We start from the raw sequence: 14,097 nt of genomic DNA on the forward strand, positions 1-14,097 counted from the left end.
AAATATGTATCTTAATAGTTAACATAACTAACTAAATCTTACTGAAACAAACCTAAAAATTGAGAAAAAAATCATCTTGTTTTTCAATTTATCTTTTACTTTTTTGTTACAGTTGAGTCTAGAAAGTGTTTAAACAGAAATAGGTATGGACTCATTTAATAACTGTCACATTATTATTCTACAAAGATATGAATATTAGACTTTCCCAAACTAAAATATTTATCATTTTTTTACATGCTGAGACTCTTTGAATACAGATTCAAACTTAACCCTTGAGTGATCTGTGAAGAGAGTTTTTCTCCAGTTTTTCACAGTAAAGTTACCAAAAGAGAAATGTATCCCTAACATGGAAACAAATTGATAAACAAGAAACATTCAAAACTATATCAACATCAAATTTTCAAAGGAGCATCTGAAAAATAATGATGGAAGACAAATACTCGAATTTCTGGTAGTGATCAGAAAAATGGTTGCCTAATACATTTTTTTCTCAGAAAAAAAAAAGGTGCAAAAAATACTCTCAGTTCAGTTAAGCTGTACAAGAATATTGTGGTAGGTAGCTTCTTTGTCTAACAAGCTCGTGAAGGTCATGAACAATCTTGAACACAGCATCTGGCCTTGCCAGCCTCAATGCATTTTGTGACATTTGTTGTAGTTCGTAGGCTTTAGGACCAAACCAATCGGCAACAATTTTTGCTATCTGTTTAGGAGATTTACAGAACTTTCCACATCCATTTTCAACTACATAGGGGACATTGCCAGCTTCCTGAAAATAAAAATCCACCATTTAATCAACCATGAAGAGGATTCCCGTAAACTCAAGCCAAAATCTCCAGCTTCTACATTTTTTCATGGAACATATACACAAGTACACAAACATGCAGTACCATAATCCTAATGTTTACTCCCTCTAACCTTGCTATCAAAAAAGGATTTGTTAACATACACTTGTATATTTTAAGAGTTTATTAACAAGTTATGTCTTGGACCTTTTAATATAAACTCATGGTATAGCTTGCTAAATTACTTCTTTTGAAAAACAAGTGTACCATAGGCTAATCCTAATGGGGTTGCTAAAGTACATTCACTTGCTTTTATGAGAAGTTTAACAAGTTATGACCTTTCGTAAAATACACTCTGGAGATTGTTTTACTTCTAGTAGAAAATAGTTGATGCATGTTTAACAAATCCCTATATGAAAAGTATGCATGGATAAAACAAATTAAACAAACACTTGTGAGAAAGATTTCTTGCACCTCTTTACTATTGTCAACTGAGCCTCTAGTTAGATCTAAAATATCACATTAAGTTTTAGAACCCAGTCGCAAATTTACTCCACTGACACAATTGAATCAGTTGGATTTCTTGTACAAAAGTCACAAATTTCAGGAATCAATCAGAATACCTGTCCAGCAATGTAACCATTCAGAATAATAGGGAGGCCTCTGATCTGGGCTTCTGCGATTGTCCCTGGACCCGCCTACAAAAAGAGAAAAACCCATCAACTGCTGCCATAATTAGGTAAAAAAACCTTAAGTCAGGATTGAGGGATCAAACCTTTGTAATGATGCAATCACAAGCACCCATGCACTCCTCCATTTTGGTAACAAATCCCTTGACCTAAATATGAATAAATTAATTCAGGGGCGAGTAGACCATGCTGAATAAATAATTGCTAGGCTCATCAAAAAATTGAAGTGTCACCGACCCCAAACAAAAAACTTAATATGGAAGTTTCACACCTTAAGTTTTCTAGGTTATCTAGTGAAAAGAAAAACTAATATTACCCAGGATCCTATGTATAAGACACTTTACTGCTTGTCCTTAACCAATGGCTCCGGTGCAATATTATTTCCAGTTTGACCATGGTTCAATTGGGTTGAACCAATGAATGGAAAATCAATATTTTCACTAGTTCAATCACCGGTCTAGTTTTAAAAAACATTGCATATGAACAATCTGATTCTAAGGCTAAATACCTAGTTCATTGTGCAATACACTAGCAAAAGTCAATCACCGTGAACAGCTGACAATTAAAATTTAAGCGTATTGAGGAAATACCAACGATGATAGAGAGGGTGCAACAAAACTAGAAAATATATGGAATTTATGTTTGAATAAAAAAATATTAACAAGGTTCTGGAAATATTTTAAGGGTAACAATACCTGCACAGGAACCTTCCAATTAATTGCATTCAGTTTGTTAAGAAGTTTCTTATTCCGTCCACAGATCACTAGGATCTGACCTACAGGGACCCCAATACTCTCATCGTATAATGAATCTGCAAGTGCCCGAGCAGTAGCCTCAATGGGACCCATACCTTCCCCTCCCCCCATCAATAGTACAGCAGGAAGATCCTCATCCATTCCTAGATCTCTCCTTAGTTCATCCTACAACATAAAGTAGAGAAGGTCAAAGAAGTCAATCTACCTGATGCACTTAAGAAAATATAACAGTGATGTAGTGTTGCTTGTGACTTCTATTTTACAGGGCTAATTATCTCAACCTTTGTTGGGTTAGTTCTTAGAAGATTTTACACCTACACCCTTCTAATTGATAAATTCCACCTAACACATTACTTTTTTATTTATTGGAAGACTTTGTGTGTAGTTTCCATAAAAGTAGGGGAGTTAGGTATAAAGTCTCTGATAGCAAATGGAATTAGAACAGAAGCACAGTAACAAGGAGGTACTGTAATTTTACCAACAAAAAGACTGTCCAAAAAATTAGCCTTAACCTTATACATCATTGTTACTAGCCCAATTTAAAACATCCACACTTCAACAAGCAATTAACTGAAACCTTAGATCATTTGAAAATAAAGTGAATTGAATTGTATGTTTGATGAAAAAGGAATAATAGTGAAACCAGTTCAGATCCAAGTTGTACAATTAAAGTATACACAATACACTCCTATATATGCATCAATTAGTTACAAGTATATCTGTTATGATGTACACTAATTAAAAATTATAATACTTGACTACAGCCTGTAGTAATAGAATCAGAGAACCCACACAGAACACCAAAGCTGATAATTTTAGTATCATACTATACATTTGGCTGTCGCTTAAACAAAATCAAGGGAAAAACAGTTTACAGGAAATCATTAGCAAAAGTGTGCAGCACTGTTGACATGGAAATGGCTATTATCTACTTTCAATTCAATAACTTCAAAACCTAATATAAATTACTACTCCTACTATCCTATCAGAATTTCAACAATTCAGAGGCATTCATTTGCTAATAGTATATATAGCACATCATTCCGTGTCACAATTACAGAATTGTTGGTAAACTTGCTAATAATTTAAGTAATGGCTATAAGAATGACACCTTTGGCCGGACAGGCTTAACAAAGGAAGGCCGGACAGGTAGACCAAAAATCTTTATTTGGGATTGCTGCAGTCCTGCTTTCAATGCCCTTTGCGCAACATCTGTTGTAGGACAATAGCATCTAGTTACGAGCTTATGAAACCTAAAGAGAACAAGAAATAGGACGTCAAAATAAAATTCTAGATAGATATTTTTTGAAAGGGAAACAATAAAAAAATAGAACTAACCACGTTGGATGGCATGTGCTTAAATCTGTGATAACTGTAGTAAAAACAATCTTATCTAAAAGACCCTTTGACCTCAAAATTCGAAGTGGAACGTGCTGCATCAGTGGATGGACACTGATTATTATATCTGGCTGATATTTCATAAGACCTTTAGCAACCTCACTGTAAAAAGAGAATGAATGGTTTAACTATGACATGTGATGTTATACTGTATTTGAAATGAGATATAAAGGACGTTAATAGATGTGATACTGTATATGCGCAAGGAAATATATTGTGAAACAAAAGATGCAGAAAAGTCAATAAACATTGCGAACATGCAGAGGTCAATCTATCCAGATTTACAGAATATCATTTACAGAACATGAATACCAAATTAGAAACACCCTGAAATACTACCAAATTACCATACTATCTTTTTCTTGAAAGTATCAAGTAATATAAAATTATGCTTTAACCCAAATAAATATAGAAACAGAAATAAATGATTCAATACAAGCACAATCTATTCCCACCACTACAAAAATAATGAAACTACTATTGTATAACTTATAAATTTAATGATCAAAGGAAAACTTCCAACTAGAAAGACAGGGAGAATGCTATACCAGTATATGCATGGAGCCTGGACTATCACATATGCATCATTTTGCATACCTATCAACTATATATATATATATATATATATATATATATATATATATATATATATATATATATATATATATATATATATATATATATATATATATATCCAATGAATGATCGGCTTTCTTACTCATCGAAGTAATTTGTCAAAAAATAAAAGTAGGAACTGTAGCATGAAGGCAACCAAATCCTCACCGAGCTATGAAAGTTCCAGTTGCTGCAAAATTAGACTGGTGCACAACTCGTGGGGCAGTTCCATAGTAAGTCATCTTCCACAACGGCCCGTGCTTCACCAAAAAGCTATAGCTCCTGGGAAGTTGGTTGAACGGCCAAGGTGTGTGATCAGCCCACAAATCAGTAACGAAAACCTGTACCATGAACCCCAAACTGAGAACACAACCTGACAAAAAAAATACATACTTTCATGTGATTCCCTCTAACCTCCCATCACCTTAAACAAGCAACCATTCCTAAAGTCATCATCACTAACTCAAAATTAGAGGGTATTTGGAAGAGCTTCTAGAAAACTTATTTGAGCTCACTCAAATGACATAACTCAAACTCTTTTTTCTGTGTGGGGAAACCACAGGGATCCTCCAAGGGAGGATGTCTTGCTTAAGTTACGTAGAATCACTGTGCTGTGAGCAAAAAAGGTCTCTTTCAACCAGTATTTGAAGCAATTCAATACCCAGAGCTCAAAACAAGGTCACTGGTTAAAACCCCCCATTTCAAGTTGATATATGTGTTTGGTAATCATATAAGGACTTTTTATAACTTCTCATTGCCTTAGAAAGCTAAAATATCCAACTCAGTCCTAAAGCTATCATCATTAACTTACAATTGAGGGTGTTTGGAAGTGCTTCTAGACAACTTATTGGAGCTTATAAAAATGACATATACCTCATGCTAACTCCTTTTTGTGCAAAGCCACATGTATACTTCACACACCACAATCTTACTCGAGCCAGTTAGAATTATTATAAGCCACAAAGTTTTCTTCTTTTTCAAGTATTTAATGAGCTGTATACCCCCAACACTCAAATTCTGAACTACTAAATAAGTGCAAACAACCTCAAATCACTTATGAGCTCACTGATACTCATAAACACTTTCTACGCTTTTCAAGAAGATTATTTTTAGTTAAACTAATCAAAACAGTCATCACAATTTCCCCCCTACTTCTTTAATAAAGAAACATCTCATACTATTCCCATTGCATTAAAAAAGAGTATAACAAACCAAACCTGGTAATCATCTCCAAATTCTTCATAGAAAGCAGCCTTGATAGCTTCAGCGGACGCTCGATGCCCCCCACCAGTGTCACTCATCAAAATCAAAACTTTCTTGGGCCTCTCACCCTCCACGCCATTCCCGCGAAGCCCCTCATTCTCCACCCCGCCACACTCATCCACTCTAACCCCACTCCCATCCCCGTCCCCGTCACAGCCACCACCACCACCACCACCGTCGCCCTCCGCAACTCGCAGCGAGGCGAACCCAATCGGGATCTTCTCGCAGTGAAACCTAACTGCTCTATTAAACTCGCTCAAAATATTCCTGACCCTAACTCCCGCCGCTCCCACCCTCAGTGAAACGCCGCGTTTGGCTCCCGCCCCGCCATTGAAGCGCAGGAAACTGGATTGCACGGCGGTGTCGGTGCGGAAATGATCGAAGGCGAAGCGATTGACGTGGGACGCCAAATCAAGAAGCACACTGGATTCTTGCCTAACACCGTTGTTCATTCTGGCTTCAAACGGTTACCAATCAGTAGTAATCGTTACTAATTGTTTCTAACACTAACAACAAAATTGTTTGAGAATTTTGAGAGAGGAAGAAGCATCGAGTAAAGAAAGTAGAGCAGAGAGTATTATTGGAGTCTTGTTAGAGTCATTTTGTTGTATGGTGTGGTGTGCGTTATGTCATGTGGATTGGGTTGAGGACACTGGGAAGGTGCTTGTCACGTGACGAGCCAATGGAGGAGTGCCACGTCACGTGCGACTGAAGCGAACGCAACGAATTTGGTAGTGCAGGCACGGTTTCAGGGTTGCACAAAGCTGGGTTTTTGTTTGAAGAAAACTACGCTGTTCAGCACAACAAAAAATTGTACGAGATGGATTTATAGAGTGTTCTTGGTGGTCGGTTGAAGGGTAAGGTAGTTAGTTTTCAACAGATGATGACAGCTTCAAAATAAATAAGGAAAGTCTATCCCAAATTCTTTTTGTACCTAGATAAATAATGTGTTTTTATTAAATCAAAGAAATTTGGTCTGAATTCGGTATTAAATAAAAACAAATGAAATTACATCTAATTATTGTCTATTTTTAAATCAATTTCAGCTAAACTTTTTTTCTCAGTTAATGTTGTTAAAAAATATTTTAGTCAAGTTTTTTCGATTAATAAAATTGAGTTCATTTTTTTCGCTATGAATAAATAACATCTTCCGTCCAACCCTAGAACACGTGGTTCTGAGACTCTTTCTTTGAATAGATAATTGCATTGTTTTGAGAGACATGAGATTGGCATGTGTTTGTTATGCACTAGGCATGAATAGTGGCAGGGAAGACCCATCACGCGCCATTGCCGTCCAAAACTTTCAACCATGGCTTATGGGTTCACACCTTCTCTCACTCATCACTCCAAAATGTGAATATCACGCACTTACTCTTATTCAAAAAATAAACAACAAAATACCTAAATTCTCTATCAATTTTTTTATTAAATACATGTAAAGAATTTATACGTTAGCACATAATTTTTAAAATTCAACTTAAATATTTAGTCAAATAAAGAATGTAAACAAGATATAGTATTTTTTAGCTTGTTAACTTGTAGTATTAGTCTACCAATGGCGTGTGATTTTTGAACTTTCATTTTCGTCCCTTTTGGTTATAGGTACTTGCTTGCTAACATATGTTGTTACATTTTGGATCAAATTTCTTCAAAGATAATTTTAACAAAAATATTTAAAGTAATTTTTTTAGAAAACTAAACTTACCTTCTATCTAAATTAATACGGTCTATTATGGGTTTTTTTTTTCTTTTAAATTAATTTATAAAGCTTCTTTGGTATTAGTTTTTTTTCTTTCTAAAAGCATTTTATGCATAGGATGTTTGAAGTAAACTTATATTATCATCCAATTGTAAGTTATTATATATAATACATTTGTTAAAATTTATAATAACGATGTTAAAAATTATATTAATAACATTTATGATTAATTAATAATGTAAAAAAAAAAACTCATGAAGTAGGTACTATTAATTATATTATACATGTAAGTGGAAAATTTCTTATTATGAGAAGTGAAAATATTTAGTTAATTTTGAAATTGTGGATTATTTATTGATAACTTCAGATGAAGTACAACATCTTTCATCAATTGAAATAATGTAGTTGTTAAATAAAACAAAACGGAGAGAAACCGAAAAAAATCTTTCAAAAAACTAAGAAAAACAAGTTAATCTTTAAACATAATTAAAAGAAGTAATTCCTGGTAAAAAAAAGTTAAAAATAAATAAAATAATGCCTCCCGAGCATGTTCTAAGGTCAATATGTCGTAAGTTAATTGATTAAATATTAAATGTTCTTTTAGTAGTTTATATTTTGATATTTTTATGCTTTAATATATTAAAGCTTAATTAAAAAAAATAAAATAGATATTTTAAAAACATAAATTATTATTATGGACATTTTAGAAAACTTAGAATAAAAATTAAGGCCTTTAAAACTTTATTAACGGATATGTTAATCAATTGTATTAATCTATTTAACAGTTTGATTAAAAATATTAAACGAATTATTTTAAAACATAAATTACAAATTACTGTACTAAAATTCGTAGATCTTAATATACCAAGGCACTATTATTTTACCGATTACAAATGTAATGAAATTTTAATTATTATGATTGGTTGAGAGTGACGTTACCTATGTGCCAATCGAAATCAGTTATAACAATCCAATAGAAATAAAATTGAAGAAAAATTATATACCTCTATTATAAAAAAATGCATATCTATTATATATTGCTAAGAAAAAAGAGATGCATTTTTACAAAAATAAATTGAATTAAAAAAGGTGATTATAGAGATTAATTATAAATAGAGGTTAAACATGATAGTAAGTAGTTAGTAGGGTGTTATTAAAGAATATAAATTATTTAGGTTATGGAACTATTTGAAAAACAGAAAAATGAATGAAAGATTAAAGAAAAATAAAATTTTAGGAGAAAAATAATAATTTACGATTCTATTTATATGAATAAAATAATAGAATATAAAATATATTTACTAAACCATCATAATCATTTAATTATATGATGTATAATTATAAAGAGTTAACATAAATGAAACATCCAAAAAAACTTAGTTATATATTAATACCAAACTTTCATTACTAATATTTGATTTTCAAAATATAAAATTCTTTTTCTTTATTTACCATCATTAACTCAATAGTAAATTTTTTTTCTCTTAAAACATCATTCGCTCTAGTATAACATATTATAATTATAGTTGAAAACAACACAAGCAACAAGTAAGCTAAAATTCTTCTAAAAATTTCATACACTTGGAAATATATATAAAATCATGCGACACATAATTTCACCTCTCATCCATTTAAATCTAGAGATATCATTCACAAAATGAAGTGTCTAAACCTCTCAAGTCATAAAGCATCACGTCATATAATCATAAACATTTGACTCTATATTTGCTAGACTTGTACATTGAACTAAACTCAACTTTGTAATTGTCATGCTACCTTTACTAGGTTGTTATCACAACAAAGTTACCTAGTAGGAATTCAATTCATTCATATATGACAAAGGTAAATTTCTTAAGACCTACCAGACACAATTTTTTTCCACATTGCGTATTAGGTTATAAGATTTTTGGTATAATTACTCGTATAGTACCAGTTTAAGTCTACTGTGTCAAATAGGTACCCGGTTTTAAAAAAGTGTCAATTACATCCCAACTTTTGAAAAAATTGCTTCAATTAGGTCTCTTTCAGACAGAGTTGACTAACGCCGTTAGTCAACGTGCCACGTGTCAATCTATGATTTTTTTGATTTTTTTTAAAATTTTAAAATTTTTAAAATTTTAATTTTTTTTTTAAATTTAAAAAAAAATTAAAAATGCCACGTGTCAAGTCCCTGTGTGTGACACGTGGCATTGTTAGTGCCACATGACATTGTAATGCCACGTGTCAGTGTCACTATCATATGTAATTGTGTTGATTTCGATTTAGTCCCCATATATGTTTTTTTGTTTCAATTTAGTACCTAAGTATATGTATCTGATTCAATTTTGTCCCAATTTTTTTTAATAATTAAAATATTTTTGTAATCCATTTTTTATAAGATTAAAAATAATTAAGTATAAATATTTTTACAAAATTAAATACTAATATTTATAATGTTTCACTCAATTTCAGACTAAATTTATTATTTGTATAAATATTATACTAATATTTTTTATTAAAAACGAATTTTTAACATATTATTTTATTAATTACTTTTTTATTAAGTACTCATGTTTTGTTAATTCTGAACCGCCTCTCCGCGCGACAGCCAACCCCGCCGGTGTCGCAGGCAGCGCCGTCGCCACGCGCCTCCACGCGCGTCTTCTCTGTTCGCTGCAGGCAGGCGCGTGCCGCTCACGCGCCGCCTTCCCGTCGCCAGTTCGTCGTCGCGCCACCTCCGTCGCCGTCGCCGGAGCCTCCTCTATCCGTTTTGACCATCAAATCTCTGTTCCGGTGAAGTTCAATAGCACCTCTTGTGGAAATCGTCCCTTTCGAAGTCGAAAATTGTCACTGTTTCACTGTTTTCGTCACTGTTTTACTGTTTCCGAGATCCTTTCTCTTTATTATGGCCACTGGAGGAACTGGGAGTGCTATTTCATTCTCTGGAAGCCCCTGCATTACGTCCGAGAAACTAAATGGCCAAAATTACTTATCTTGGTCCGCTGCCGTCGAGATGTGGTTTCTCGGTCAAGGACACCACGAACACCTTGAGAAAGATGGCAGCCACGTACCGTCTGAAAAAGCTGAACAGTGGAAACAAGCGGATTTCCAACTATGTGCTCTATTGTGGCAATCGGTGGAACCACGACTTTTGATGTCCCTACGGGCCTTCAAAACTTGCCACTCGTTTTGGAAGCGAACTCAGAATATCTATGCAAATGATATTCAACGCCTCTATGATTCGGCGAACAAGTTGGCATCTATGAAAATGACTAACCATGATATGATGTCATTCATGAATGACGCTCAAGCTGCTGTGGAAGAACTTCGAATGTTCTTGGAAGTCGACTCTCTAGATGAAATGAAGAAAAAGCTTGACAAGTACTATATGGTAATGATCCTCCGCGCTATACACCCAGACTTTAATCATATCCGAGATCAGCTTTTGACCTCTCATGAGGTTCCTTCCATGGAAACTTTGATCTCCCGCATGATACGTGTTCCAACTCTTCAAACTCCAGAAACTCTTGCTGTAATGGAACCATCTGTCATGGTTGCCACCCGAGGAAGAGGAGGTCGTGGAACTAGAGGGGGTGGACGTGGAGGTCGTGGGCGTCCTCAGTGTACGTATTGTAAAAGGATGGGTCATACCCAAGAAAACTGCTACACTTTACATGGATTTCCTGCCAAAACAGCCAATGTCTCCCAGGCAGAGACTACTGACTCCAAGTTCACTGAGGACGAGTATCAAGAGTACCTATGCCTCAAATCCAACAGCTTGGCACAGTCATCTCAAGCTCCAAGTACATCAACTGTTTGCATCTCTCAATCCATGGAAGGTCACAATTCATGGGTAATTGACTCTGGTGCTTCTGATCACATTTCTGGTAATACCTCCTTGTTCTCAACCATTTCATTCCAAGAAAAATCTCATTTTATAACCCTCGCAAATGGTTCTAAAACATCCTCAAAGGGAGTCGGTCAAGCCATCTTATCTCCGTCCTTAAATCTAAAATCTGTCCTTTTTGTCCCTAATTGTCCTTTCAATTTAATTTCCTTAAGTCAGTTAACCAAAACATTGAATTGCTCTGTAACCTTCGATGACAAATCTTTTGTTATACAGGAGCGTGGCTCGGGGAGACCGATTGGAGAAGGATATGAAGCGGGCGGATTATACCATTTTGGATCTCGTCCACGTGTGTCCTGTGTTGCAGCCCCCAATCCTAAAATGTTACGTGATCGGCTTGGTCACCCTCACCTGTCCAAGTTAAAGAAAATGTTTCCTGAACTTAGTCGTCTCCAGACTTTAGAATGTGAGTCATGTCAACTAGGAAAACATGTTAGATCTACCTTTCCTAAAAGATCTCAATCAAAGTGTACTTCTAGTTTTTCTGTCATCCATTCCGATATCTGGGGACCTAGTCGTGTCTCATCTTTTGGCTTTAGGTATTTTGTTACTTTCATTGATGAATATTCGAGATGTACTTGGGTTTATCTTATGAAAGATCGTTCTGAATTATTATCCCTCTTCACATCCTTTTTGAATGAAATCAAGAATCAATTTGGTCAAGTAATTAAAATCTTACGAAGTGACAATGCCAAAGAGTATTTTTCGTCTGCTCTTTCTAATGTTTTGAGTTCCCATGGTATCCTGCACCAGTCTACTTGTCCTCATACGCCACAACAAAATGGTATAGCAGAAAGAAAAAATCGACACTTAGTTGAAACTGCTCGTACCCTTTTGCTTAGTGCCAACGTTCCTGTCCATCACTGGGGAGATGCCATCTTAACTGCAGGTTTTCTTATTAATCGGATGCCATCTTCCTCTCTCAATCATAAGGTCCCTTTCTCCATTCTGTTTCCAGACAATCCTCTCTTTCACACTTCTCCTAGAGTTTTTGGTTGTGTATGTTTTGTTCATGACATGTCTCCCGGGTTAGACAAGCTTTCTGCTCGCTCTCTCAAATGTGTTTTCTTGGGCTATTCACGACTCCAAAAAGGGTATCGATGTTACTCTCCTGAAACCAAGAAATATTACATGTCTGCCAATGTTACATTTTTTGAACAGACCCCTTACTTCTCTCCATCTGTTCAAGATGTCCATGTCATCCAGCAGGTCCTTCCTATTCCCGTGGTTGAGTACAATATTTCCAATGTCCCTGTCCCTCCAAGTCTCGACCAAAGTCCTCCTGAGCCATCATCTCCAACTATTGACTCTCTCCAACACAGGACGCCGACGAATAGTCCAGTTGTTCAAGAACATGGTGAATCCCCTACTTCAGATTCTTCTCCCTCGTCTCTTGATCCCACGACTCCTGATGAAGGTGATTCAGGTTGGCCCATTGCTCTCAGAAAAGGTACTCGTTCCTCTCGAAATCCACATCCCATTTATAATTTTCTTAGCTATCACCGATTATCGCCTTCCTATTGTTCACTTTTATCCTCAGTGTCTTCTGTTGTTATTCCCAAAAATGTGAATGAAGCACTTGATCATCCTGGATGGCGACAAGCCATGATTGCAGAGATGCAGGCTCTTGAAAGCAATCATACTTGGGAGCTCGTGCCCCTCCCTTTGGGTAAGAAGGCTGTTGGTTGTCGATGGGTGTATGCAATTAAAGTTGGCCCTGATGGTCAGGTTGATCGACTCAAAGCCCGATTGGTTGCAAAAGGGTACACTCAGGTTTATGGCCTTGACTATTGTGACACCTTCTCTCCCGTGGCCAAGATGACTACTATTCGCCTCTTCTTTGCAATGGCAGCAATTCGTCACTGGCCTCTTCATCAATTGGATATCAAAAATGCCTTCCTTCATGGTGATCTTGAGGAGGAAGTTTACATGGAGCAACCTCCTGGGTTTGTTGCTCAGGGGGAGTCTGGTATGGTATGCAAATTGCATCGATCTTTATATGGCCTCAAACAATCACCACGAGCTTGGTTTGGAAAATTCAGCTCCATTGTTCAGAAATTTGGGTTAAGACGCAGTGAGGCAGATCACTCAGTCTTTTACAAACATATCTCTCCTGGGAAATGTGTCTACCTAATAGTATATGTTGATGATATTGTTATTACAGGAAATGATACTACTGGAATATCTCAACTGAAGGAGCACCTGTGTAAACATTTTCAAACCAAGGATCTCGGAAGCCTCAAATACTTCTTGGGCATTGAAGTAGCTCAGTCAAAAGATGGAGTTGTAATCTCTCAAAGGAAATATGCTCTTGATATATTACAAGAAACAGGTATGATTGACTGCAGACCAGTAGAGAGTCCTATGGACCCGAATCAGAAGTTAACAACAGTAGAAGGCGAATTATTCTCCGATCCAGAGAGATATAGGAGGCTCGTTGGAAAGTTAATTTATCTCACTATTACGAGGCCTGATCTATCTTTCGCAGTTGGAATTGTTAGCCAGTTTATGCAGACTCCATGTCTTGGACATTGGAATGCCATCATCCGTATTTTAAGGTACCTCAAGATGGCTCCAGGACAAGGTTTGCTATATGAAGATAAAGGCAATGTTCAAATCTCTGGGTACTGTGATGCTGATTGGGCAGGCTCTCCTATTGACAGACGCTCTACTACGGGATATTGTGTCCTCCTTGGAGGAAATGTTATCTCTTGGAAAAGTAAGAAGCAAAATGTAGTGGCTCGATCCACCGCTGAAGCTGAATATCGGGCAATGGCGTCTCTCACGTGTGAACTCATATGGGTAAAGCAATTTCTTCGAGAGCTTAACTTCTGTGAAATTCAGACCATGAAGATGTATTGTGACAACCAGGCTGCTCTCCACATTGCATCAAATCCAGTGTTTCATGAGAGAACTAAACACATAGAAATTGACTGCCACTTTGTCCGAGAAAAATTGATGACCAAGGAAATTTGTACTGAGTTCGTTGGGTCAAATGACCAACTTGCAG

At 35.7% G+C, this 14,097-nt stretch overlaps 1 protein-coding gene across 1 annotated transcript; it reads right to left on the bottom strand.

Annotated features, from left to right (window-relative positions):
• Window positions 1–357: 357 nt before the first annotated feature.
• Window positions 358–6,356, bottom strand: MGD1 (monogalactosyl diacylglycerol synthase 1). The gene is made up of 8 exons (XM_028085107.2): window positions 5,457–6,356; window positions 4,408–4,580; window positions 3,565–3,726; window positions 3,338–3,479; window positions 2,167–2,391; window positions 1,558–1,620; window positions 1,406–1,480; window positions 358–766 (listed from the first exon to the last, which is right to left on the bottom strand). Exons 1-8 carry the CDS (start codon window positions 5,952–5,954, stop codon window positions 530–532), a joined length of 1,575 nt encoding a protein of 524 aa, XP_027940908.2. The 5' UTR covers window positions 5,955–6,356; the 3' UTR covers window positions 358–529.
• Between the last annotated feature and the right edge of the window lie 7,741 nt (window positions 6,357–14,097).

This window comes from Vigna unguiculata, chromosome 8 (assembly GCF_037176805.1).
Source record: "Vigna unguiculata cultivar grain cowpea cultivar isolate G323 ecotype 2 chromosome 8, ASM3717680v1, whole genome shotgun sequence".
In the NCBI taxonomy this organism is placed as follows: domain Eukaryota; kingdom Viridiplantae; phylum Streptophyta; class Magnoliopsida; order Fabales; family Fabaceae; genus Vigna; species Vigna unguiculata.